The sequence below is a fragment of the Sylvia atricapilla genome, chromosome 3, assembly GCF_009819655.1.
Source record: "Sylvia atricapilla isolate bSylAtr1 chromosome 3, bSylAtr1.pri, whole genome shotgun sequence".
Taxonomy (NCBI): Eukaryota; Metazoa; Chordata; class Aves; order Passeriformes; family Sylviidae; genus Sylvia; species Sylvia atricapilla.
In genome coordinates, this window is record NC_089142.1 from 112,939,237 (window position 1) to 112,963,121 (window position 23,885).

Below are 23,885 nucleotides of genomic sequence, written 5' to 3' on the forward strand. Positions count from 1 at the left end.
CACCTGAGGAGCGGCCTTTATTGTAGGGGTGGGTTTGGGGGTTGTTTTTGTGATTTTTTTTTTTTTTACAAAAATCGTTCCTTTCTGAGGAATGGGTCGCGTACACAAAGGCCCTGGCGGTATCCGACTAAGTAGTAAGTGTTTTAAGTGCAAGACGTGGATCTCTGCGCTGCTAGACTGAGTAGTCCCGATGCCGGATTTATCGCAGCCCGGAGAAAGTTTCTCGTACGAGCACGAAGTGTATGAAAGGAAGGTTTGCCATGGCCTCCCGCTGGATCTGCTGCAGCTGTGAGAAGCGACCAGCGGGCTGAAAGGAGATGTGGTCACCCACAGTGGCCTGCATTAGGAGAGGTACAGCCAGCAGCCCAGGGGATGTCAGCATCCATGTAGACTCGACAGCTGTGAGAGCACACTCGGAATGTTGCATCCTATCTTCTGTTCAAAAGGAAACCGGAGGAACTGGGGAGGGTGCAGCAGGGGGTTCCCCAGGCAGACAGAGGCATCGTCCTCGGTTTCCTCGGGAGGGGCCCAGCGGCGGGGCGCGGCGGCGGACGGCGAGAGGCTGTCGGCCAGGGCGCGGAGCTGCTCGGCCAGGCGGCCCAGGTCCCTGCCCGCGGGCGGCGCGGCGGCGCGGGGCTGGCGGGCGCGCAGGTGGGCCGCCTCCTCCTCCCTGCGGCGGACACGGGGTAAGGGACGGCCTTGGCCGAGCGGCGGGCGGGGGTGATGCAGCCGCCGCCCCAGCCCGGGACCCCCTCACCTGAGGCAGCGGCAGGTGCAGGTGATGCAGCCGCCGTCCCGCCGCGCCCACACGCGCAGCCAGGTCCAGGCGCGGTCCTTGCGCAGCGCTCGCAGCACGGCGGTCCCCGCTGCAGCCCCGACCTCGGCCCCCAGCGCTGCGGGCGAGGGAAGGGACAGCATAAGCCGGCAGCAGGGCACGGCCCCAGGCTGCCCCGAGGAGCTCTGCCGCCGGCTACTAGCCTGGCCCCAGCGGGACAGAAGCCGCACAGAGCGGAGTCAGGTCCGTAGCAGTCCTGCCCTCCCAAAGAGATGTACACCTGTCCCGCTCCTGTACACCGTGGCAGAGCAGGATGCCCACCCCCAGCTTGGGAGCTGCTTATGGGCAGCGTATGGGGTGTGTAACCACTTCCCTGCCTCGTCCCTGTTGGAGCAGGGAGTCACAACAGAGAGGGCTGAATTCACTTTTTCGCTGCTGTCCTGGATAGGCATATCCAGGCATATCCAATGGATAGGCATATCCATTTCAGGCATAACCTGACACTCACCCACGGCCCTGTGCTGGGCAGCTGCCAGCTCAGCATCCTCTGGGTGCAGGAGGCTGTACCACGACTGACCGACCAGCTCCTCCCTGCGGTAGCCTAGGTGGTAGGTGACACTGGGGAAGACAAGGGGAGTGGCGACTGAGTGCTGTACACAGCCTGCACCGTGTCTGTAAGGAGCAGCTGCTGCGTGATGGAGAATGAAACAACAGAGGCAGAGATAAGCTGTAAATGAGGGAAGAGGTTTGGGAGGTGTTTGTGAGTCTCAGTGCTCATGCAGTGTTCTGGCCTGCATCCCATACACAGCTTTGGTGAAGGGAAATGATTCTTGCTGCTTGAGATGAACAGCTGGGGCTGCGGTGCAGGCAGGCACCCCTCACCTCTCCGTGACATCAATAATCGTCATGTCCAGGAGATGCATGCTCTGGAATACGTCGTCCTGGGAAGAAGCTTCGCTATCTGTAGGCGACTGCACGACGGGTGTGCAGAGGGCCAGGAAGGCTGTGGTGGAGGGGGAGGGTGGCCAGCGCAGCGCCACAAAGCGCCCGCACACTGCCACCACCCGATTCCCCCCGTGCTGCAGCCGAAAGGCCTTGGACGTGCGCATCTCGCTGACAAAGGTGACTTCTGCAGGGAAACACAGCGGGTCAGGAGCTCCCTGCTCCCAGCAGGGCTGGCCCCGGCTCTCTCATCACAGCCAAGGGCCAGAGAAGGGCGGCCTGAGATGCCAGCTGAGGCCTCCCTTACCCCTGCCAGGCTCCTCCCGGGCAAGGAGGAGCTTCTTGTGCACATCCTCTCCCACTCGCCCGTCCAGGATGTCAAAGACCGTGTCCCCCTGGGCGAGCAGCTCCACCTGACAAAGAGGGGGCTGCCCTCAGACTGTGCCTGTCTCAGTGGGCCCTGGCTGGCATCGTGGGTGCACAGCTGGAGCCACAACCCAGCTAGGGCAACGTGCTGTGCATGCAATAAGGGCACCAGGGTGAGTATGGGGACACACTGCAAATGCCCAGTGAGCAGGCCTTACCACGGAGAGGCCCAGGACCTGAGCCACGTTCTCTGAGATGTAGACTAGCTTGCTGTCTGCTGAGAGCACAAGCAGAAACCCCGGGAGCAGGGAGAGCAGCTCCGTGCCGAGGGCCGGTCCCTCAGGAGGAGCCAAGCCTGCAGGGGAGTGAGGGTGAAGCGCTGTCCTGGACGTGGCACTGCCCCACACAGAGCCAAGCCAGAGCGGAGCACAGCACTGCTGAGGGTACCTGGAGGGAAGAGCTGAGCCCCCCGCAGCCGGAGGCACACCAGGGCCATGGTGTGCAGATAGGAGAGGCGCTCCTTCTCTTGAGCAGAGATGGGCAGCAGGGAGCGCAGCGCCTGCAGCTCCGCATTGATCTGGTCTCGGCGAGCCTTGGAGGCACTCTTAGTGGACCTGCAAAGCCACCCACGTAGGACACGTGTCCAGGGAGGGAAAGGGACAGCACTCCCTGCCTGTCATTGTGGGAAGAATTGTGAGCTCAGGGATATGGAGTGGAGATGCTCAGCACCTGTGCCAGCTGCTGCCTCTGGAGAGCAAACCTGGTGGGCACAGGCAGAGGTGGTCAAGCCTACCCAGGGGCACACACACTGCTGATATATGGCTGGGGCCTCAACCTGGCAGCAGGCTGGACAGTGACCTGTGCTTTGGTGAAGAGCCCATGTGACACAACCTCGCCACCAATCCCCACAAGGATGGAAACTGCATCCAGTGGTGGAACGTGCAGCCCAGCCCAGTAACAATGTGCCTTTCCTTCTAAACCACCTGGAATACCTCTGCCCCTCCAAATTCCTGCACGTCCTCCCCATCCACTGGCTGGCAGTCCCGCTGTCCCAGGCTGGTGTCAGCTCCTCACGAGGGCCATCAGACCCTACACCAGCTATCCCGGGGTTCTGGGAGGCCTTCCCAGTCCTGAGGGAGGGCAGGAGTGGGGAGGGAGCTCACCTGAATGGCCTCGGGGCACTGGGCGCCTGCTTGACCCTGCTGGGCAGGCAGCTCATCTCCGCCTGCAGTGGTCGGTGGCAGTGGCTGCAGAAGATGGTCATGATGCTGGGGCTGGGATGGCCTGAGGCTGGCAGGGAACCGCTGCTCCTTCACCTCCGGCTGTGGCTGAACCTGCTGACCCTGCTGCTCCTGGCCTCCTTTTGTACCCTTCCTGAGGTGCAGAGGCCAAGCCACTCACGGCAGAGTTACCCCTTGTGACGCAACTCCAAACAGCTCAGGGCTATTTTTAGTAGCCCGCCTTCTAAAAATAGCCCTTGCAGCCAGCTGAAATCTGAGAGGGGAAGTAATAAAAGGAAGCCAGGGTCTTTAAAGTAAACCTGCCGCTCAGGAGGGGGCAGTGACAAAGGCAGCAGGGATCTCTCTGTGGGACACACATCTGCCCAGCTCTTGCCAGCCCGGCAGAACATCCTGTGTCTAGTGTGCCTGACTGGGAGCTGCTCTCCAGCATCACTGATTACTGAAATGAGTGCTAGGAAAAGGAGCTGATAAACCAAGAAAATACACTGGAGACACCTGGACCAAAGTGATGAGCAGTGTTCCATGCCCAGGCCTGCAGTAGGTTTCTGGCAGAGGCAGGTTAGAGCCACAGCACCCCTGAACCCAAGACAACTCTGGAAGAGGAGTGGGGTGTCAGTGACCCCTCTCCCTGATGAGACCCTTCTTTTCTTCCCAGAGAAGACTTCTCCCCCACAAAGGTTTGCTCTCCTACAGGCAGCTGGGCATGGGGTGCTGAGCCTTTCTGGGGCCTGTTGTCTCCACTCACTGCCCTAGAGATTGTGATTCCTTCACATGACAGCCATTCATGGACAGAATTGAGGAGTCTCTGTGCTCAGCACCACACAACCCAGCATAGGGACTCTGGGTAATCAGAGTGCATTTCCTAGTGCCTGGCACCCTGTAAGGAGAGTAAGCTTGGTGCTTCAGTGCACGGCAAAAACACCTCCACCATTTATTTCACAGCTTAAGAGTGCCTGTGGCTGAGGCAGCCGATAGAGGAAGGGAATTAGAGCTGGACAGCACAGGGCAGATGTTCACCTGAGTCCTCTTGGGTAACCTGCAGGTGCCAAAGGTCACACAGGATGAGCCCAGGCTGGGGCTGCTCCCCCTCAGGCAGATGTGCTGTCACTGCACACCTTGTTTCCCTCCAGGCCAGTGATGCTGTCAGCTCTCACGGCGAGGTGCTGCCAACATGGAGAATGAGCTCTCGTCACAATTGTGGCACGTTCCGTTTTCTTGCCACGGGGTTTTCACTGCTCTCACACCACTCCAGACTGCTCCACTGTGCTTGCACTGGCCAACTCCTGCAGGCTGAGGAGCCCAGGCACCTCTGCAACCTTGTGCTGTGTGATGAGCACTTGACCCTGGCTATGTGCCAGCCCTGCAGGGACACAGCCTGGGCCCTCTGCCACCCTCTGCATGCAGCCACCACCATCTCAGCTGCCCCTGTGACTTTACATCCCAAGAAACACCCTGAAGGCTTCCCTGGCTTTCTCTGCACTAGTCCCCCTACAGCTGCCACTGGAGCTCCTCTTCACATCAGACACCTCTCACTGGTGGGAAAGGGCTTGAGCACAGTCCTCTGTGCCATCCAGGACGACTGTCCCAGGCATCCCTCCAGCCCTGAAACAGGAAGCTACAGAGGATCCACCTACCTGAGGCAGCACAGCCCAGGAGACATACACTGTTTTCCTTCTGTCCTCATGCAGGAGAGCACAACTCTGGGCAGGAGGCAGGTACCCCATGGCAGTGCTGCTGGGGGGGCCCAGCTTCCCTTCCCCACCCCGGGCAGGGCTGTGGCTCACATCAGCCACTGCCTGCTGCTGCCACACGCCACCAGTGGCCTGCAGCTTCAGGAAAAAGCACTGGTTTGGTCACTCCCTTCTTGCGCCTTCCCCCCCCCCCCCCGTTCATCTGCCAGGACACACAGAAACCACGTCTGCCTCACCATTTATAAAACTTCCCCCAGTTGGTGTTTTACAGTGGGAGCTGGGCAGTGTCCAGCTGGGCCCATGCCCCCACACTGGGCTCAGCCTGGAGCTGGGGCCTGCCATTCAGTGCCAGGAAGCTGTCAGTGCTGGCAGGAGCAGGTGTAGAGGTTCCTGCTCTCTTCAGGCAATGCAGGAACAGTTCAGGTTGACCCTGACATCAACCCCAGGGCCGTGGCTGGTGGTAAGAGTTGATTCAGGCCCTTGGAAGATGGCTGGACACCGGACAGCACAGCTGCAGTTCCACAGACAAAGGGAAGGAAGCTCTAGAGCCACCAGTGAGGAGAGGGGTCACAGCTGTGCTGCTGGGGCCAGACAATTTTTGCCCCAGGAGCCAGCTCCGCCTGTCCACTTGTGCTGCCCAAAGCATGACAAGGGCAGAGAGAGGCCTAGCTAGGGCAAGACAAATCGAGCTCACACATTCCTTGCTTGAAAGAGCTAAAAATTCATGCAGGCAGTGGAGCAAGAGGTCAGTATGTGGAGGGGTGAGGGCAGGGTGGTAGAAGGACGAGCTGTCTTCAGCCCTGGTTGGAGACAATGGGGCGGCTGATGGTGCTGTTCGTTGTCATGGCTGAGAGCTCCCATCTGTAACACACCAAGAGCATACACTGAGAGAAAGCACACAAACAGTGCCCAGGGCTGGAGCAGCTTTGCTTCAGCCTCAGTTATAGCTCAACCCACCTCAAAGGTGTGCAGTGCCAAGGGCAGCCCTCAGGCAGGGCTGGAGCACCCACAGAGTGACCTCTCAGCAAGGCACACCATACCTGATGTCGTGGGGAAGGCAGGACTGGTCCAGGCTGTACTGAATCACTGCTAGCTTACAGAGTGTCTTCAGGCTGGGGCCTATGAAGAGAAAACAGCTCAGCTACACCAGGCCTTGACTGGACACCACAGAGGCTCCAGCATGATGCAATCAGTGCCACAGGAAACAGGGCAGAGCCTTGTCTGAGGGACAAGGCAGGGTGCACACCAGGGACAGGCTGGGGTGGCTTCTGTGCTCCCACAAGAGGTCTGCATGAAGGAGTGCACAGGGCATGGCTGCACCTCTGGCTGCTCCTCTGCCTTAAGCCAAGCACACTGGTCAGACACAGCTGCCTGGCTCCAGGACATGGCACTGGAGTCACAGAGGGCACAGCTGGGTGCTTCACAGCAGGGCCTGCTCACAGGGCACCTTGTGGCAAGAGGTACAGGCTGGGCAGGAAGTGCTCACGTACTGAAGTCGAGGATGTAGAGATCTGAATGATCCATCAGGTCGAATTCATCACCCATTCCCTCCTCTGGAGATGGGCTGCAGAAACCAAGCACAGTGTGTCAGTCAGTGCCAAAATTCTTATACACCAGCTTGACAAGGGCTGAGCAAGTCCAGGAATGATCCTGGCCTGCCTGTCCCTGCAGGGGCCCTGTGATCATTCCTGCCCCTCTGATGCCCCAAGCAGCCTCCAAAATCATCACTTTGCCAGCTCCTTGCAGAGTAGGCAGATCTGCACAGAGCCAGGGAGCAGAAACCCACACCATTTCCTCTGCAGGGCATGGGGGATCTGCCTCCTTTTCATGGATAACCATGATGATTCCAGCCATGAGCCTCCCCCTCACCTCAACTGTCCATCACTCCTGTTCTCATGTAGTTAAGATCTACTGCAATTATTTCAGCTTGGCCACTGAGATGCTGTAAGAGGAGTGTAGAGAAAGAAGCTAGAAAACATCTGCATGGCAGGGCAAGCACTGAGACATTCCTCAGTCTGACTCAGGGATCACTTTAGACTCCAGCCGCAGCTGGAGTGGTTGTGCCAAAATGGGGATGGCATTTCAGAAGACTGTAACTGAGCAGTGCAGCAATAATTTTAAACCAATTCCAATTTGCTGATACTCCCATTTGATGTTCTAGAATGCTAATGAGGAACTAAAACACCAGGCATTTCTAGGGGACAGACAGCCTAGAAATTTCCTGTCACAGTGGTCTTGATGGGACAACCAAAGCACCTGAGAGACTGGACACTACATCTCCTTGCACAGAGAGATCAGTCTGTGCTGAAATAGGGGAAAACACTCCCATGGCTGATGGTTGCTTGGAGAATTTGAAAGAAAGGAAAAGTGTTTTAAGTCCTGCTTTGGTCTGTGACAAGCCAACTTAGTGTGCCCTCATTTTTTAGCTGGGACTGAACTCATGCAGTGACTCCTTGCCCCAGTGTCACTTATTTCCCCCCTATGAGCACTAAGCTTCACACCTCATGGGACACAAGGCAGAAGCTGCCCCCAGGTCGCCCCAGCCCCAGGCCAAACTGCAGAGCACAGCTCACTGATGGCAGAGAGCTGCTGCTGATGGGACCCATCTGCCCGGATACAGGCAAGAGCCCCTTTAACCCCAGCTCGTGTGCTCACCACACCACAATCTAATCTCACATCCACGTCACAGGAAACCCTAGACCATCCCTTATCTATCAAAGGAAAGCCAGCAGGCACCATGTCTGTGGTTTTAATCACCAAAACGCAAGTGGCAGGGTGAGCCTGGAGTTCAAGACGAGGCAACCCCCTGCAACTCCCAGGCAGCAGGATGTAAGGCACACCTTTGCCAGCCAGAGCCAAGCAAAACTGCTCATTGCAGCTGCAAAACAACTCAACCTGCACTCAGTGACAGCCCCTATTCTCTCACCAGAGCCAGGACTCCTAAGCCTTGTCAGGGAAAACAGTCTCAAGCCAAATCTGGATCAGTATCTCTTCAGCTAAACTGTTTTATAGCATTCCTTCTCCCCTGCCTTCTTCCTTGTGGATGGTCTCTGCACACTGAATTTCTGGTGAGCTTGAGCTTGTGACCAGGGCCAAAAATGTGACACAGCTAATGGGAACACCAAGCTTCCTGGTTTCCTAAACGGGACACAAGTGATGGATTGCTCGTGACCACAGTTAGGGCAAAAAGACCAAGCTCTGGGCAGGACTACCAAAGACATAAAGCTTTTGGATGCCATAGGAGCAAGCAGCCTGCAGAAGTGCCTCTTCAGCAGTCTACAGGATGTGGGAATCCTGGAAGGGCAGACAAAGGGACACATTTTGCCTGCCCATCCCCCAGTGCTGCCTAGAAAGCTGAGCCTGGAGCTCATCCTCTGAGAATCCCTGCTGGATAGCCCGTGCTGTGCGACCCTCCCCCTCCCAGCCAGGGAGCACAGGTCAGTAGGCAGACCACTGGGAGTTCTCCATTACAACGACTTCCTGGAAAACTCCTTATCTTGCCAGGCAGCTCCAGAATACACCTGATAACTGCTACAGGAAGCCAGCACGGCCCACCCCCCCCTCCCCAGCCTGCAAGACCCTCACTCCACTTCAAGCAGGCTGCATTCCTGGCTGCCAGCAGCTCCTCTGAGGCCACACTAGTGCTGATGAATGTGCCTCTGTTGGGGTTGAGCCTGGCTTAAGAAACAAGTTCTTAATTGACTTAAGAAATAAGTTCTGAATTCTGAAGTGGTTCAGTGGAGAAGACAAGGTGCTGCTGTATTGCTTGGAAAGGGTGAACCAAACTCCAAAAAGCTGGTGTCAAATTTGTTGTGGTTTGCTAGCATTTCCCAGGCTGAACATCAGAGTTCAGTTGCTGCTGTAACACAAATCTACACACAGCACAGCATCTGGGACCACCCAGAACTCCCATAAAGCCCTACCAAGCCTTCTGCTGTACTGAGCAGCACCCAGTATCTTTTGAGGAGACTGCATAAACTCAGCACCTTTGCATACCTCACCTGCACTGAGCACTCCCTCACAGTCACATGGACATCCTATAGCTAAGCACACCCCCCTGAACCCCTGGAACCTGAAGGCCCTTCACCCCATCACACACTGGTATGGTCAGGCCATAAGCAGAACCTGTCCTGCTTGGTTCTCTGCCCCAAGCTGGCTTCAGAAGCATCCCCAAAAAGCCACTGCCAAGATCCCAGAGAGAGCCCCAAAGCTTTCCAAACCACGTGGAGAGCTGACAGCATTTAAGATGTCTCTGCAAGGTAGATACTGGCAAGCAGGACTGTGCTCCAGGGCTGGAATTTGTCACTCTGGACAGCATAGAGTGTGTCCTGGTGATAGGCCACTTCCTTTCTTTTAGCAGCTGTTAAGGCTCTTGGCCACATCCAGCTGCCCTGCACCCTGACCGTATCACTTCCAGTGTTTGACAGCTAAATCCATAACACCAGGTCCCTGTTGTGAATGGAAATTTTGCTAAGGAACCACTGCACAGAAGGCAACACTGTCATGTGTATAGGCTCCTCAAACAGCTCCCAGCTGAGCAGACATCCCACTGCAGCTTGGCAGCAGAACCCACACTTGCCAACAGAAGAAAGAAGCTCTGGTGGTAGAAGCAGGGCAGCATGTAGGTGAAGATAAGTCAGTCTGAGGTCTGCTCTGGCACAGCAGACTGAGATATGTGTCCTTCTGACAGCCAGGATCCCCTCTTTTATCCTCACCACCAATTTACCAGAAAGTTTGAGCACTGCACAGCCCCTCCTGAGCAGCCTGTTACACCCTTCTGTCCCTGCATATACAAGATGGCTTGTCACCAGATGCTCTACAGGCTTACATGACACCTTCAGTCCCTTCCATGGCCTTTCTCCAGGGGAGCCCTGATGTCCATGATTACTTACACTTGTCAGATAAACTGACACTTTGCCACATGCCCCTGAAGTCCCTCTGATGCAGCGTGAAGGGACACTGTGCTGAAGGGAGTGGCAAAGCCACACAACTCACCTGGTACCTCCAAAGAGGATGATTTTGTCCCCCACTCTGCAGCAGCACTGCCGGCGCCGAGGACATGGCCCTTTTCCCTTGGGTTCAATCTTCCTCCAAGAAAGAGAAACTGATGGGAGGAAAAGAGGGCACCAGCTTGTCACAAGAGCCTGGCCAAGACCAGCTATCAGCAGGCTATGAATTTAAACAGATCACAGGAAAAGCAGAGGCCCACTATGCCACAGACACCAACTAGCCAAAATCTACCCTCCCCCCGACCGCCTCACTGATGGCTAAATGATGCACTTGTGTGAGGTTGTTACTAAAGTGCCACTCAGATGCCAGTCCCAGTCCTGGAGCTCTGCCTGCTGAGACAGGATTTGCAGGTCATATCCTAGAATGGTTAGCTTGGAAGGGACCTTAAAGACCATCTTGTTCCAAACCCCTGCCATGGCAGGAGCACCTTGCGCTAAACCAGGTTGCTCAGGGCCCCATCAAGGCCTTTCACCTGCCAGGCCTGAGCAGCAGGACCCACAGAGTGCCATGGCAGCAGGTCCACACCACAGAGAGCTGTCCTGGGCAGAGCTGCAGGGGCAGACAGGCAGCGTCCCTTCCCCAGCACCTGCCTCGGCCGGGGTTTGGAGGAGCAGCTCCATCTGCAGGCAGGCTGCGATGGCAGAGGAGTGTCGGCTGCTGGCACAGCGGGAGGAGGGCCGGGGGAACGGAACCGGGTACACACAGCAGCCTCTGCTCTTGCTGCTCTCTGTGGCAAGGATGCTGGTGGGTGACCATGCACGGGATTGAAACCTGCAGGAGCTCTCACACCAGCTCACAATCAGCTCGGGGAGCAGCAGGTTGGCTGCTCTCAGGTAACTTTACACTATGCAAAGCAATTAGCAAACAAAATGAGTCTAGACAATGAAATGTTCCTGAGGACTCCAAAACAGCTCACAGCTGACTGATATTCAGGGTAGCAGGTGAAGAACCACCCCTTCTGCTGCACAGTTTGAGCTGGTACCAAGAGGTGGTGATCCTGCAACTCAAGTTGAATGGTTTCTCCAGCTATAGTCTCTCCCTTCCATAACCCTATTGCTTCCCTATATTTTCTTTTCTGTCAGTACTTTTGCACATTTAAGAACAAGACAAAGTTTTTCCAATGAAATACGTGTTTCAGCAATATCTCATTTTCCATTTTCTAACTGAGATTTGGAAACATCCTGAGGAGGAACAGGCACGGTAGCAAGTTGCTGCTCCCCCTCAAGCAGTACTCTTTGGACACTATGTTCCTCTGAGCTCTATCATTGCTGCAAGCTAAAAGCATAAATACCTGGATTAAATTTCCAGAGGTCATGGAAGTGTCTGTTCAGGCGTGCATTGTAGCCACCAAATACATATAGTTCCCCGTTGTAGCTGACTGTAGGGAGTAAGCACAGACATCAGAGGGCCACCCAGCAGGGCCCTGACCCAACACCAAACACAAAGCAACGTGGCGCTGGCTGTCCACCTCTCCTTAGATCACCTTCGTGTGCAGTGTGGTGTGCAAGGTTTTTTGGTGGGCAGCAGCTTTCCACAGAAACTGGGCTTTGTGCACCCCTTGCTAACCCACAGCCCCACCCAGCAGAGCAGACATCCCTTCTGAGGCAGGCAGAAATTTCCTTCCACCACACTCCACCCTCAGCATAGGCACACTCACATGCTGAGTGGCTCCGGCGGCCCTCGGGGAGCACAGGAGTGGGAGGGGAGTCCAGCCAGGAGTTGGTTTCTGTATCAAACACTTTAATGCGGTTACAGTAGATCTCATTGTTGGAATGGAATGGCCCAAAACGATCAGCTCTGCCACCAAACACGTACATCTTTGTTCCAATGATGGTAGCTGAATGAAAGTCTCTCCAGCGAGCCGGAGTACCCTGAAGGACAGAGTTAAAAACAAAGACAAAAGAAAGTGCAGATTACCCAGGGAAATAATGCATCTTGGTGGGAAAGTTGGGTGGCTGCCTTCTCCTGGAGAACTTCCCATCCTGCAGATCCCAGCCACATCAGCCAGAAGCTGTGAGACAAGTGTGGGCAGCTCCTCCAGAGAATAACAGATGCAAAACTTCCTCCACAAACCAGAGTGAAAACCAGACACTGACCTTGGCAGAGATTAAGGTCCATGTCATGTTTGTGGTGTCCAATTTATGGATATCATTTGAAAAGCAGTCAGCCTGGAAGACAGACAAGCAGCTTGGTCACAAAGGGACTGAGAAGCCTGGTCACATCCAGCCCCAGAAAGGATGCTGCCCTACAGACCTGGAGTATCCCTTTAGAGTCAGTACTTCCTAAAAGACAAGGTGCTTGCTCAGGCAGCACTTGTCACTTAACAAGAGAAAAGCAAAGCCTCTTTTTTTCCCAAAGGTGTCCTGTCTCTTCCTGCAGCTTTCCCATTTATTTGGTGCTCAGCTCCTGCCCCAAAGGCTGTCCTGCACACAATACATTCATGGCGGGAACCTGCCTCCTCTCCATGCAGCAGCAGGAAAAAGAGGCATTAGCAGGACAGTCAAACTGGCTCTGCTAAGGCTGCCTAACAAGATGCAGAAGCTAAGATTATTCTGGGAAGCTGAACATCCAGGAACAAATACACTCCAGGTTCTGAGGTCCCACAAAACCCATCTGCAGCTGGCTGCCTGGAAGAGATTGCATTCACACAAACAGTGTGGACTCCTGCTCTTCCAGGCAAGGTAGAGAGCAGCAGGACAGCCAGAGGTTTATTTGGCCTTGGTTAAAAACAAGACACATCTGAACCTCTCCTGCTGCTGTAATCAATACAATGGATTTGGCCCATCATCCTCAGAAAAGAGGGAATAACCCAGAGACTTCTGTGACAGAGCCTCAGCTTTCGTCCAAACAGACAGACATGACTTTGCACATCTTCTCTGGAACCTGGTGGTAGGCTGAAATTATATTTATCCACTTCTTAAGATCAGATCATAAAGATTTGCTAAAAAGAGCATTAGGCGCACTGACAGCTATTACAGGATGAACTTTGGCTCAAGGTATTCTTAATGAGAAGGCAACCAAGTGTTTGCTGAAAGGGATCAGCAAGATGGCAGAACAGGTAGAGACTACAGGGAACATACACCAGAGACTAGGACAAAAACTTCACAGCAACACTGCAGAAAGTGATTTTTCTGGCTTATTTCTGAGCCAAATTAAAATAAACACAGATCAATATATACTTACTAAAAAATGTTTTGTATTTATGTATCTACATTTGGCTGAGAAATGAGCCAGAAAAAAAATATTTTTAACTCTTTGTGGTAAATATGTTTTGTGAAAGTTAAAAAAAAATTCCAACAGTTTATTGGACTTGCTTTTCCAACCATCTTCTCCACAAAACAATTAGCATAACCTGGGTACTAATGCCATAGCTTTGCTACATTACAAGATGACAGTGACTGGGAACACAAAAAAGCCTGCGTCCTGCCTCTATCAGTGTGCTGGGTATCAACACCCTCTGTCCCAAGGGCTCAGCAATTAACAGTTACAGAGACAACTCACCAGCTGTTCATAGCCTCCAAAGATAAACATGCTCTTTGCCAGGACACAAGCTGAGTGCCCATCTCTTGCCCCTGGGACCATTCCAGACACCTTTGGTGTGAACCACTTGTGTGTGTCTGAAACAAAACAAGAGGCAATGCTGAGAAAACACAGTAGGAGTAGGGGTGGGATAGTTCTATTACTACTGCTCTTAATTTCTAAGGCAAAAAGCATTCTCACTTTCTTACACAGCACCTGCTCTGCCAGAGAGACTGCAAACTTCTGTGGGCAAGGCTACCTGCCTGAGCCCCCACAGAGGGACACAGTGACACAAGTCTCAGCCTCTGGGCACGGCCACTGACTGCCAGACCTGACAAAGAGCTCACATTTTAAGTGTGAGTAGGACAGCACAGCTAGAACAATGTTATTTTTACTGACTTTCCTGCAAAGTGTACTTGTGAGTCACTTACCAACTCTGCATTCACACTTTCTACTACAATGAAGCAATAATGCTAAGTGGCTCAACTGACCTCATGGCATGGAGATGCTCAGTAACTGGGCATGACTGAGGAAAAAGAGCTCTCAAAGAAATCACTTAACCACAAGCTCTCCATGTTAGCTGTTGTGCATATCCCCACCTCTGCAGTGCACCTCTCCCTGTCTTATCTGCTCCACTTCTTACATACTCATCCCCTCTTCCTCACTTTCCACCCTCCACAATGCTCCCCGTGAGCCTCCACTAGACAGATTCAGCCCTTTAGCCTGCACACTCCAGGGGCTGGCTTGATTTAGAAGATGACTTAAAATCCAGCCAGAGCTGCTCTCCATGCCAGGGAACACAGAGCCAAGCCAGCGACTAACTGCCAAGCGTAAACAGGCACCTGCCCCAAGAGCTCAGAGAGGCACAGATAAGCCTCAAGGCTGCAGGAGACATTCTCCCCACCCTCCCTAACAGCTCTGGGCTGCCAAAACCAGTGCTTATTTCAGAGAGTCCTAACCCTGGAGCCAAAGCATGAGGATGGCTTCCCTGAACTTGGCCTGTGGACACAACTGTCCACCTATGCTCTATCTGGCACCGCACAAAGGGTCAGCAGAATCCCTGGGGAGCCTCTAGTGAGATAGCTTAGGGCTATCAAGTTCCTTTTCTTCCTGGGGCTGTTTCCAAACTCAGTCACACTATCAGCAACAACTCACCCAAGTGCAACATGTTAAATTAGACATGGAAAAGACTTCAATTTGTGATCTGCTTAACACCACAGGGACAAAACTGCACTCAGACAGGACTTTATTTAGCCTAATGTGACTCCTGCAGTGGAACTTAGACTACAGACATGGGATTGTGACTGCCAGCCTTACTTTCCAGGAATGGCAGGCCTGTGTGTACAGACAGCTGCAGAGGATTTGGAGTATGACTTTCTGTTAATGTGCCCTTAATGCTAAAGCACTGAAGCTTCCAGGAAAACTAGGTAGGTCCCACAACAAAGCCTCTGTGCAGACAGAGGTTTACTGGTGGCTTCTCAGCTGCATGTGTCAGCATGCAGGGGAAGGAAGGGGGAAACCCTGTGCCACAAGCTGTAAGATATTTCCTGGTAAAGAAGAGACCCCTTGACCAAGCACCAGAGCAAGCAGTTTCCTTGCAAGTCCAGCAAGAGAGTTACTGGCCAGTATTTAGATGGACTTGCCTCCAGAATCCAGATATACTCCTTTTCTTTCCTGACACTTGTGTCCATGCAGTTCCTGATGGTGCCTTTTCTCCAGAAGTGCTCCAGCAGTGCTATGGGGAAGCCAACCAAAAGGCTCAAGGAGTTTATTTTTAAGGTTTATCTAGCTTGACTCTTGTCTTCCCTGATTTTGCCATCCTGTCCCAGACTACTCCTATGCTTTATTCCTAATTCTTCTTCATATCTTCAGAAAGAAGGACCACCCTGGAGGGGAACTACAATCCTCAAGAGCCCAGCCCCTTCTTGCTTCAACCTTCAGCCACAATTAAGGAATACTGCTTCACACAGAGAGAACACTTCAGTGGTAGTTACTATCAGAGAGAGCACACTAAGCTAATAGAAAAATTTAAACCATTTTTATTATTAGACAACATCAGCAATCTCTGCCCAAAGGCTTTTACAGAGATTTAAGCAGGCAGACACAATGGCCACCATACTCCACTTCTCCAACCGCTGGAACAGACAGTGACACTATTTCCTACAGCCTGCCACCGAGGGACAAGAAAACAATCTGGGCAGCAGAGTGGGAGTGTAGAGAGAAGGTCTGAGCAGGAAGAGTGAGAAGCTGCTGTGAGCAGGAAGAGTGAGAAGCTGGGACTTACTGACATCGAAAGCGTAGAGCACGTTGCAGGCTCCCTCCGTGTCGTTGCGGCCGCCCCAAATGTAGACGGTGTCGTCGATGAGCACTGCTGAGTGTCCATACCTCATGTAGGGCACCTCCCTCACGTGGTCTCGGCTGTTTGTCCACACTGGAGGCAACTTGATCCAGCGCAGAGACACTGCAAACACAGGTTTGAGCCCGGGTCAAGCGCTAAGCATGCTGAATTGCTCACAGTTCATAACCCACCCCGCGCCGTGATGTTTACCCCGTGACAAGGTGCAGAAGCAGTCAAGTAAACAAGAGAAAGCTGTGTCTGACCCCGAGTAGTAGTTAGTTAAGAAACACAGAAGGAAGTCCTCCAGAGGCCCAGAACACAAAAACAGGCTGTGTTCTACAATAATTCACTGAAAAGGTTTCCACTCTGGCTCATCCTAGACTGTGAGTGAAGATACAGCACACACACAAACAAATAGGGAAAGAAAAATGAAAAATTACAGAGGTGACCATAAATGCAGGCACTATTTCAAGCTAGTGAGATTGCTGAAGATACTCAAAGCTGGAAGAATGGAACTCACTGCAATAATATGCATGGGAACACCTGAAGGCATCACTTCGACTTGCAGCAGCCCAGTTTAAGTAAACAAACAGGGAAGCTTTGTAGAAACAGGGTTTGTTTGCTTTTGTTTTGGTTTTCAAGCTATAAATGAGGTGGCAGTCTGTCTTGTCTACCCCCATCAGTACTCAAGTTCTCACTGCTAACCTTGCCTTACTAATGGGAGCTCCTTGTGATTATAGATTCCTCTTCCTGTGTGTCATGTCCAGCAGCAGCCAGAACAGTCAACAGGTATTACAGGGTTTAATGACAGTGCAAGACTCACAGCAAGTGTTACACAGCCATTACATAACAGGCCCAGTCACCCTCCCTCTGCCACACACAGCCTCCAGGTTTGTTTTCTACATGGAGCTGATACAAAATATAGCAGAGAACAGTCTGCAGCTCCTCTGAAATACTAACATAGGGAGAGGGAAAAGTCAGGCATCTCAAAAGGTGAGCATCTACCCCACAGGTTGAATGGCCACTGAGGAAGCACATCCAATGCTCAAGTCAAGCTAGACCAAATGCTTCCTACCTAAAACATAGTCTTCATCTTTGGAAGACTAACAAGAGATCATTCAAAATCTGCTATCTTGGCTTTAGCTCTGCCACCTGACAGTGCTAGCTGAGCAAGGACTTGGGAAGCCACTGTCACTTCCCATGTGGTGGCTGCAGCATTCTGTCACTTTAATACTTGGGAGTGGTAAGAAGGAAAGACAACACAAGAGCATTCCTTTGGGCATAGTCATTATGCTTCCCCAGAAGAGTGGTGCTCTACTTGGCATGTTCTACAACATTCAGCTGTGTTGAGTGTGAAAGCCCAGGCCCTCTGAACAGAGGCGAATGTCACTGTTCACAGAATCCTGAGCTACGCCCCCCCTACACTGTGAGCAGGTCACCTTGGCAGCCCTCTGCAGCCAACGCTTTCATCCCTGCTGTACATAAGTCTTAAAGGAGTGAATTCACTGCATCTTACAGACAAACTAGGTTTGTCTACCTGTGGGTGTTAGCAGAGTATTCAGCATGCTATCCAGTCTCCAAAACTAGTCATTGGTTCTCCATTCTTGGTTCTGTTTAGCTGGAGCCACCCAAGCATCTGTGCAGTTTTTTTAATCACTGCCTAATTACAGGGAAATACTTCATGGACCAGCTCAGTAACCTCTTCAGTTCAAGGAGCAATCAATCAAGAAATACAGCCTCTGCCAGCACAACCATGGCTCCAACTCAGCCTCATGACAAGTACTGGCTATCCTCAAATGGCTCCAGTTGCAGATGCTTTTCTGAGCTATGTGAATCTCCATGATAGCTTTTACCAAAATGGGAAGGCCTCCCTCCTAGCCACATGGTCGTATTGACTCTCTCATGCTGGCACCAGCTGTCAGGTGCCCCCACAGGGAAACAGCTCAGATGTCTACACCTGGAATCTTAACTGAGTGCCCTGGCTCGCACCCTACGGGCAGCTGAGCATGGACATGCTGCAAACTGGAGGGGGAACCTGAGCCAGCTCGATATCACCTCTTTGCACCTAGCTGAGTTTGTGTTCACAGAAAACAAGGACAAACCAAGCCATGGGACTACTTCAGTGAGGCCCTACCCTAGCAGTCATGAACTACAGCCCCCCTGTGTCCCTCTCCTGAAGCTGAAAATGCAAGGCTGCACAAGGAAAGAGGCTCCTACCCACTCTGATAACTTTTTCCAGAAGTGAGGAGTCAGCCATCCTGTCACAGGGTACCACACGTCAGGCAGCAGAAGGCAAGGAAGGCAGTCACTGAGCCCAGCAGGGTGGAGACGTTTACCTGCGTTGAAGACGTGGACGTCGATCTGGCGCAGGGTCTCATAGTCCTCCCCGGAGCAGTACCCGCCAAAGGAATAGACCTTGTGCCCCACGGCCACGGCCGCGTGGTTCACCCTCCGTGGCCCGCCTTCCAAGTGCACTGCCCACCGGAGCATTCCTCCCCGCAGGCCAGCTGGTCTTCAGGGCCCCCAGTGCCACTGCCACATGCTGCCGCAAGGTCACCTGCCCCTGCAACACACACACAGCGCCAAAATAACCCCAAACATCCTGCAGGGTCGCCTGTCCTCCTGGAATGCCTGCTACAAAGGTTACCTTAAGGTATCCTTGTTCAATTGGAAACATTCCTATTGGCAAGGGGACACAGAGAAGGGCTCAGAGGAGCAAGCAGAGATGCCCTTGCACACACAACCCCTCGGGCAGCTCCAGCCAAACACCTTCGGCCTGGCGACACACATGTCACTGTACACGTCACAGCCATTTGTCCGCATGAATGAAAACACACAGCCAGAGCCAGCGGTGAAGGTGAAAAGAACACACCCAGAGGGAAGAGTGTGCTCTTTGGATCGGTTCTGAGAAACAGCAGAGGAAAATATTAAAACAAAACACTCAACAAAAAACCTCAAAAGAACCACCCATACGTGGAGTTACTTCTTTTTCGAGTTCTTTTTGTGCTCTGTATGTGAATGTTACAGGGACAGGACATGTGCAAAGCCCAAACAGAGACCATCCTGCAGCCTTATTATAACAGGAGTCTCTCCTGCAAACCTGCCTGTTCCTGCAGCAACCACCCTAACCCAAACTGCAGTCAGTAACCCAGAAAGTCTCAGCAAGCTTCACTCCAGCAGGGCCCAGAACAGCCCCCGTATTCCACAGGCCATGCTTCCATTTCAGATCTAGCAGGTTTGAGGCTTTTTCCTTAAGCAACTATTTTTTTAAGCCAGGCAGCACTCTTGTATAAGTCCTCTGCAAAGCTACAGAACAGATGAGTTTCCATGGAACCCACCAAAGTCACCTTCCAAGCTATTTTTAAGGCTTCACATATCTAAATCTGTTTCCTGCCTCAATCACAAGTTATTCCTGAAAAATCTAACCAAATGTTTTCCTCATAATCTCTTCTTGTTTAAGTGATTCTGTAAAAGATTCCTCAAGGAGCCTAACTGGTCTTTATCACGAGCATCAATATTTTCAATCCCCTTCAGGTTGAGCCCAGTCCAGAAGGACCAAGGGGATGAATCTTACTTCCAACTTCTCTGCTTGGTTCCTGCTGAGGTAGAGGAGCACAGCTGCTTGGCATGGCAGGCAGGCACTGTACCAAGGCCCCTGCCTTTTTTGTCAGAAAAGGTGGGAAAACTCTTCTTCACCCTTGGGACTTCCCCTGAGCCAGGTGCAAGGATGCTGGTCCTGTCACTGCCACAGGAGCTGGCTACCCTGCCCCAGCAGTTCTGCTATTCCAGAACCTCATCCCAGGGGGTTAATCTGGTCCACTGAGAAACAGCAGCTCCAGCCCCAGTCCCTGGCACTGCAAGAAAGATGGTGAGGCTGAAGCAACACTGTTGAAATGCTGTTTCCTACAATTCCTGGGCAAGTTTTTCCTCTGATCAGCGCTCTGCAGGGGACTGGCAGGTCTGGAGCGGTGGCGAGGGCAATGGGATGGGAGCTGGCTGCGCTTCGCCTTGGCTCTGTCCGGGGATCCCCCTCCAGAGCAAACACAGAGCTCTGCCAGCACAGCCTCCTGCCGCCCCTCCTCAGAGCCAAGAAAAGCAAACACCACACAAACACTTCATGAAGAGAGACTGACCAGAAGTGTGAAGTCATCTTTACAGGGCCATGGGAAAACACAGGGTTTAACTAGCTGTCAGGGTTTTGCCAGCTGCAGGTGCTCTGCCCTACACTGTAACCAAAGCACCCCTGCAAACTCCCGTCTTCCTCTTCTGCCATTGGCCACAGCCCTGCCCTGGAACTACCACATCGTCCTGCCATCGCCAGCCATTTGTTTGCCTCTTTTCAGTCACACACAGGCCTTGCCTCCCCTCCTTTCTGCACAGCCCTGTCTCCCAAGGATGCCTCCCCCATCCCACCCCATGCTTTCTATGCCCAGCTCCAGATTCTCCTCTCCTGCCTTATTTAGAATAGTTTCTTTAGACCAGTCTTCTGTCCCAAAGCATTTTCCTCCTCCAAGCCTCCTCTGTGCACTGTTTGCAAATAGGAGTTTGGTGCATATTTTGAAAAAAACCCTACATTTTCTGTCCTACAACTATGGACACTGTTAAATTCCATTTCAAGTTTGATTTCCAATGATAATTTCTATGATATAAATGAGGACATAAATAAACCACTTTTCAATCTCATTCCTATGAGGATTTCTTAGTAGGTGAAGTGCACTTGGCATTGACCTACAGCTTAGATTTCTTTAAAGATCACAGAGGACACAGCCAAGGAGAGAGGGAAACAGCAAAACTGACAAGAAACAACTTACTAACCATTTCCTCCAACTGTACAATATTAGAATATGCAAAATACATTCTGTGGTTTCTCATTTAGGACACCAGCAACAGTGATGTAGGCTACAAAACACAAAAATATTGATAAGACCGAGGCAAATTGTGTTAGGGAACTGGGAGGGCACTGCAGGATGAGACACACAGAATCACAGCTTCTGTCTGTTCAAGCTACTACTTGCTTCCACTTACCCATGTTAGTTCCTCACTTCCACTCTCCAAAAATTAACAGATCTCCTACTTCCAACCATGTAAACTCCCCATTTCCCTGGTCTGCCACAGTCTCTCCAGAAATACAGTAAAGCACAGAGGATGCAGAGAAATTCTGAAACCCTGGTAGGTCCTGTCATTAACCAGGAATGACATTTCTAAAAATCAGGATATGCTTCACTTACTGGTGAAGTATCTGATGCTGATGGAAATTAAGTGAGCACAGCAGTGAGTTATTCCTCAGCCACAAAGCACCTGGAGTATTTCACTGTTAGCCAGGGAACAATCACATTTAATTCAGCTCTGCATTCTTCAAAGACAGCACCTGTAACAGCACTCCTACATCTCTGGTTGTGCTGTTGCCTGAAGATGCACTTAATGCCTGAAACAACCTTCATCCCACATCCCAACTGCTCCAGCTTACACCTAACAAGAGCCTAACAACACAGCATGTGGACATCTGAGATCAACAAAAATATCACTCAATAATCTCTCACTAGTATTTCTTCCGAAACTGTTGTAGTGACTTGAGCACTGTGGCACAAATAAAAAAAAATCCCCAAAACAACAGCAAAAAACCAAAACCAGTAATCATAGGTTTTAGTCAGATTTTTCACCTGTTTGTTCTGTTTGCTTTAGGCTTATTATTTTCAATCCCGACAATTAGTTATGAAAATGCTTCATTCAAGATAGAAAGCTACTGAGCACCTCCAAGTACAGTAGCCAGGTGACAACCTTAAAACAAACCCATACATCCTTGGATCCACTTCTTTGCTCAAAGGGAGCTCACTGGGCTCTCTCACTCACTCCTCTGTGCACAAAGAAGGAAACCTAGAGCCATTTCTGAAAGCTGCTCAGACTAGCCTTGCTACATCTAGTTCCCAAAGCAAGGGGGAGAAACCCAGCAGCAGGTGGTCTGGATTTTCAAGGACTCATTCTGTCACCCCCAGAATTACAGCAGCACCCCAAGAAGAGCAAAGCTGCTCCTACCTTGCAAAGCTGCTCCAGAGTGCAAATCCTACCGTGTGGCTGCCTCAGTCCCGTCTCCCAAAAGACACCAGCCACAAGGTTTAGTAACCCTTAAAATAGCCCAGGCAGTTCACAGCAGTCCATATAGACAGTTCTATTTCAAGCACATCCAACATACTCTTAGAGATAACATGAGAACAACCCGCTTTCTTCACTTGTGCTTGACATTTATCTAATGCTTGGAGCATTTGTGCTAAGGCAGTGTGAAACTGCAAGCTTGCACATTCAACAGCCTGGACACTCACAATGCAATTCCAGCTCCAGCAAACTGGACAGTGCTAGAACAGCCCCGAGCTCGTGAACCCAGCCTGCTCTGGAAGCTCATGTTAGCCATGGGAATCACACTGCTCAGCCACAAATTTATCCCAGTGGCCCCCTCTACAGCCAACCTCACCATCTTCTTATTTTTCCCCAAATATTTTGCCCACTGCTGACTTATTTTTGACTAAAGCCAAGCTGAGATTCTGCACCTACGGAGCTGGCTACTACTCTTCACCTTGCTTCCCAAATTCTCTATGGATGTGCCTAAGCTTTGGAAACACTGTTTGATCCCCACTTCCCCAGGAAGGAATTTGCCTCAGCCTGCCAAGCAGAGACCCTTGGGTGGGGAAGCAGGCACAGGAAAGCCGAGCTGACAGCCAGTGGGGCATTTCTTGCTTTCCACAGGGCTATAGCAGTTTGTTCCTGTGCCCCTGCGCTGCACTGACACTGATCCCCAGGCAGAGGGGTCTGCTGGGCTTGGCCACACACAGGGCAGGCTCAGGGGTGCCAGCCTTCCACCTGCCTGGCTCATGGGACTGGGGAAGACCAGGCACACAGCCCCACAGCAGCCACCCCCTCACCCACGACCAGGTGAGAGAATAAATGGTCTGAAAGCACACGAGCCCACGGGATGGAGAGAAGGCACAGCAGAGGTCATGCCAGGGCAGAAGGGCAGCCTCCCTCCCTGACACAGAGCTGTCAGGGGAGGATAGGGATGTGTGGGGTCACAGAATCCTTTAAGGATGGAGAAGACCACCAAGACCACCGAGTCCAGCCATTAACACTGCCAGGCCTATCATTAACCCATGCCCCGAAAGTGCCACATTCACAGATTTTTTTTAACACATCCAGGGATGGTGATTTGACCGTTTCCCTGGGCAGCCTGTTCCAATGCCAGACTACCCTTTTCGTGAAGAGTTTTTTTCCTAATATCCAATCCAAGCCTTCCCCGGTGCAGCTTGAAGCCATTTCCTCTTGACCTGTCTGTCAGTGGTTACCTGGGAGAAGAGGCCGGCCCCCACCTGGCAACCACCAGGCAGTTGTGGAGAGTGAGGTTTCCCCTGAGCTTCCTTTCCTCCAGGCTGAGCAGCCCCGGCTCTCTCAGCCGCTCCTCTCAGCGCTCACTCTCTACACCTTCAGCAGCTCCTCAGCCCGGCTCTGGACACGCTGCAGCACCGCTGGCCGCCCCTCCCGGCCCGAGCCCCTCCGCGCCGCCCCGCGCCCCCACCCGCCGCCCGCGGGCCCGGCCGAGGGCACCCGGGCAGGGCGGCGGCCCCGCGGCCCCGGCCCTCACGGAGGGGCTCGACGGTGCCTCCCGGCCTCACGCTGCCGCAGCCCCGGCACGGGCCCGCCGGCTCCCCCGCTCCTGCGGCCCCGGCCCCAGCCCCGTACCTGTGCCAGTACAAGGAGCTCCGACAGCCCCGTTCCGACGGCCGTTCCCGCCGCTCTCTGGGACTTGTAGTGCGACGTGGCCCCGCCCGGGTCCGTGGGCGCCCCCCGCGCCGGAGCGGCGCGGCCCCGACAGGCCCTTCCGCGGTGCCGGGCCCCGGCCCCCCTCGGCGGCGGCTCCCTGGCTTCCCCGCCCGGGCCCGGCCGCGGCGCGCTGCTCCAGCCCCGGCCCGGACCGAGATGGCCACGCTCGAGGGCACCGGCGGCGCGTGGCGGCGGCA

General features: G+C 52.9%; 2 protein-coding genes and 1 long non-coding RNA gene across 4 annotated transcripts; all 3 read right to left on the bottom strand.

The window, feature by feature from the left end:
- Window positions 1–33: 33 nt before the first annotated feature.
- Window positions 34–893, bottom strand: LOC136359783 (uncharacterized). The gene is made up of 2 exons (XR_010743332.1): window positions 758–893; window positions 34–670 (listed from the first exon to the last, which is right to left on the bottom strand). It is a non-coding gene; the product is annotated as an uncharacterized lncRNA (long non-coding RNA).
- Window positions 894–973: 80 nt separating this feature from the next.
- Window positions 974–5,113, bottom strand: NPAS4 (neuronal PAS domain protein 4). Its single transcript, XM_066314470.1, has 7 exons — window positions 3,247–5,113; window positions 2,531–2,697; window positions 2,302–2,438; window positions 2,025–2,130; window positions 1,658–1,904; window positions 1,284–1,393; window positions 974–978 (listed from the first exon to the last, which is right to left on the bottom strand). Exons 1-7 carry the CDS (start codon window positions 3,345–3,347, stop codon window positions 974–976), a joined length of 873 nt encoding a protein of 290 aa, XP_066170567.1. The 5' UTR covers window positions 3,348–5,113.
- Window positions 5,114–5,241: 128 nt separating this feature from the next.
- On the bottom strand, window positions 5,242–23,871 carry KLHDC3 (kelch domain containing 3). 2 transcript variants are annotated; one of them, XM_066316718.1, is made up of 11 exons: window positions 23,608–23,871; window positions 18,219–18,445; window positions 15,829–16,005; window positions 13,527–13,642; window positions 12,122–12,193; window positions 11,683–11,896; window positions 11,317–11,403; window positions 10,011–10,119; window positions 6,506–6,579; window positions 6,056–6,134; window positions 5,242–5,876 (listed from the first exon to the last, which is right to left on the bottom strand). In XM_066316718.1, the coding sequence occupies exons 2-11, from the start codon at window positions 18,370–18,372 to the stop codon at window positions 5,810–5,812; spliced, it is 1,149 nt and encodes a 382-aa protein (XP_066172815.1). In that variant the 5' UTR covers window positions 18,373–18,445; window positions 23,608–23,871; the 3' UTR covers window positions 5,242–5,809. The 2 variants fall into 2 exon arrangements, with proteins under 2 accessions (XP_066172815.1, XP_066172816.1); XM_066316719.1 differs by lacking the exon at window positions 23,608–23,871 and adding an exon at window positions 23,214–23,330.
- Window positions 23,872–23,885: the final 14 nt, after the last annotated feature.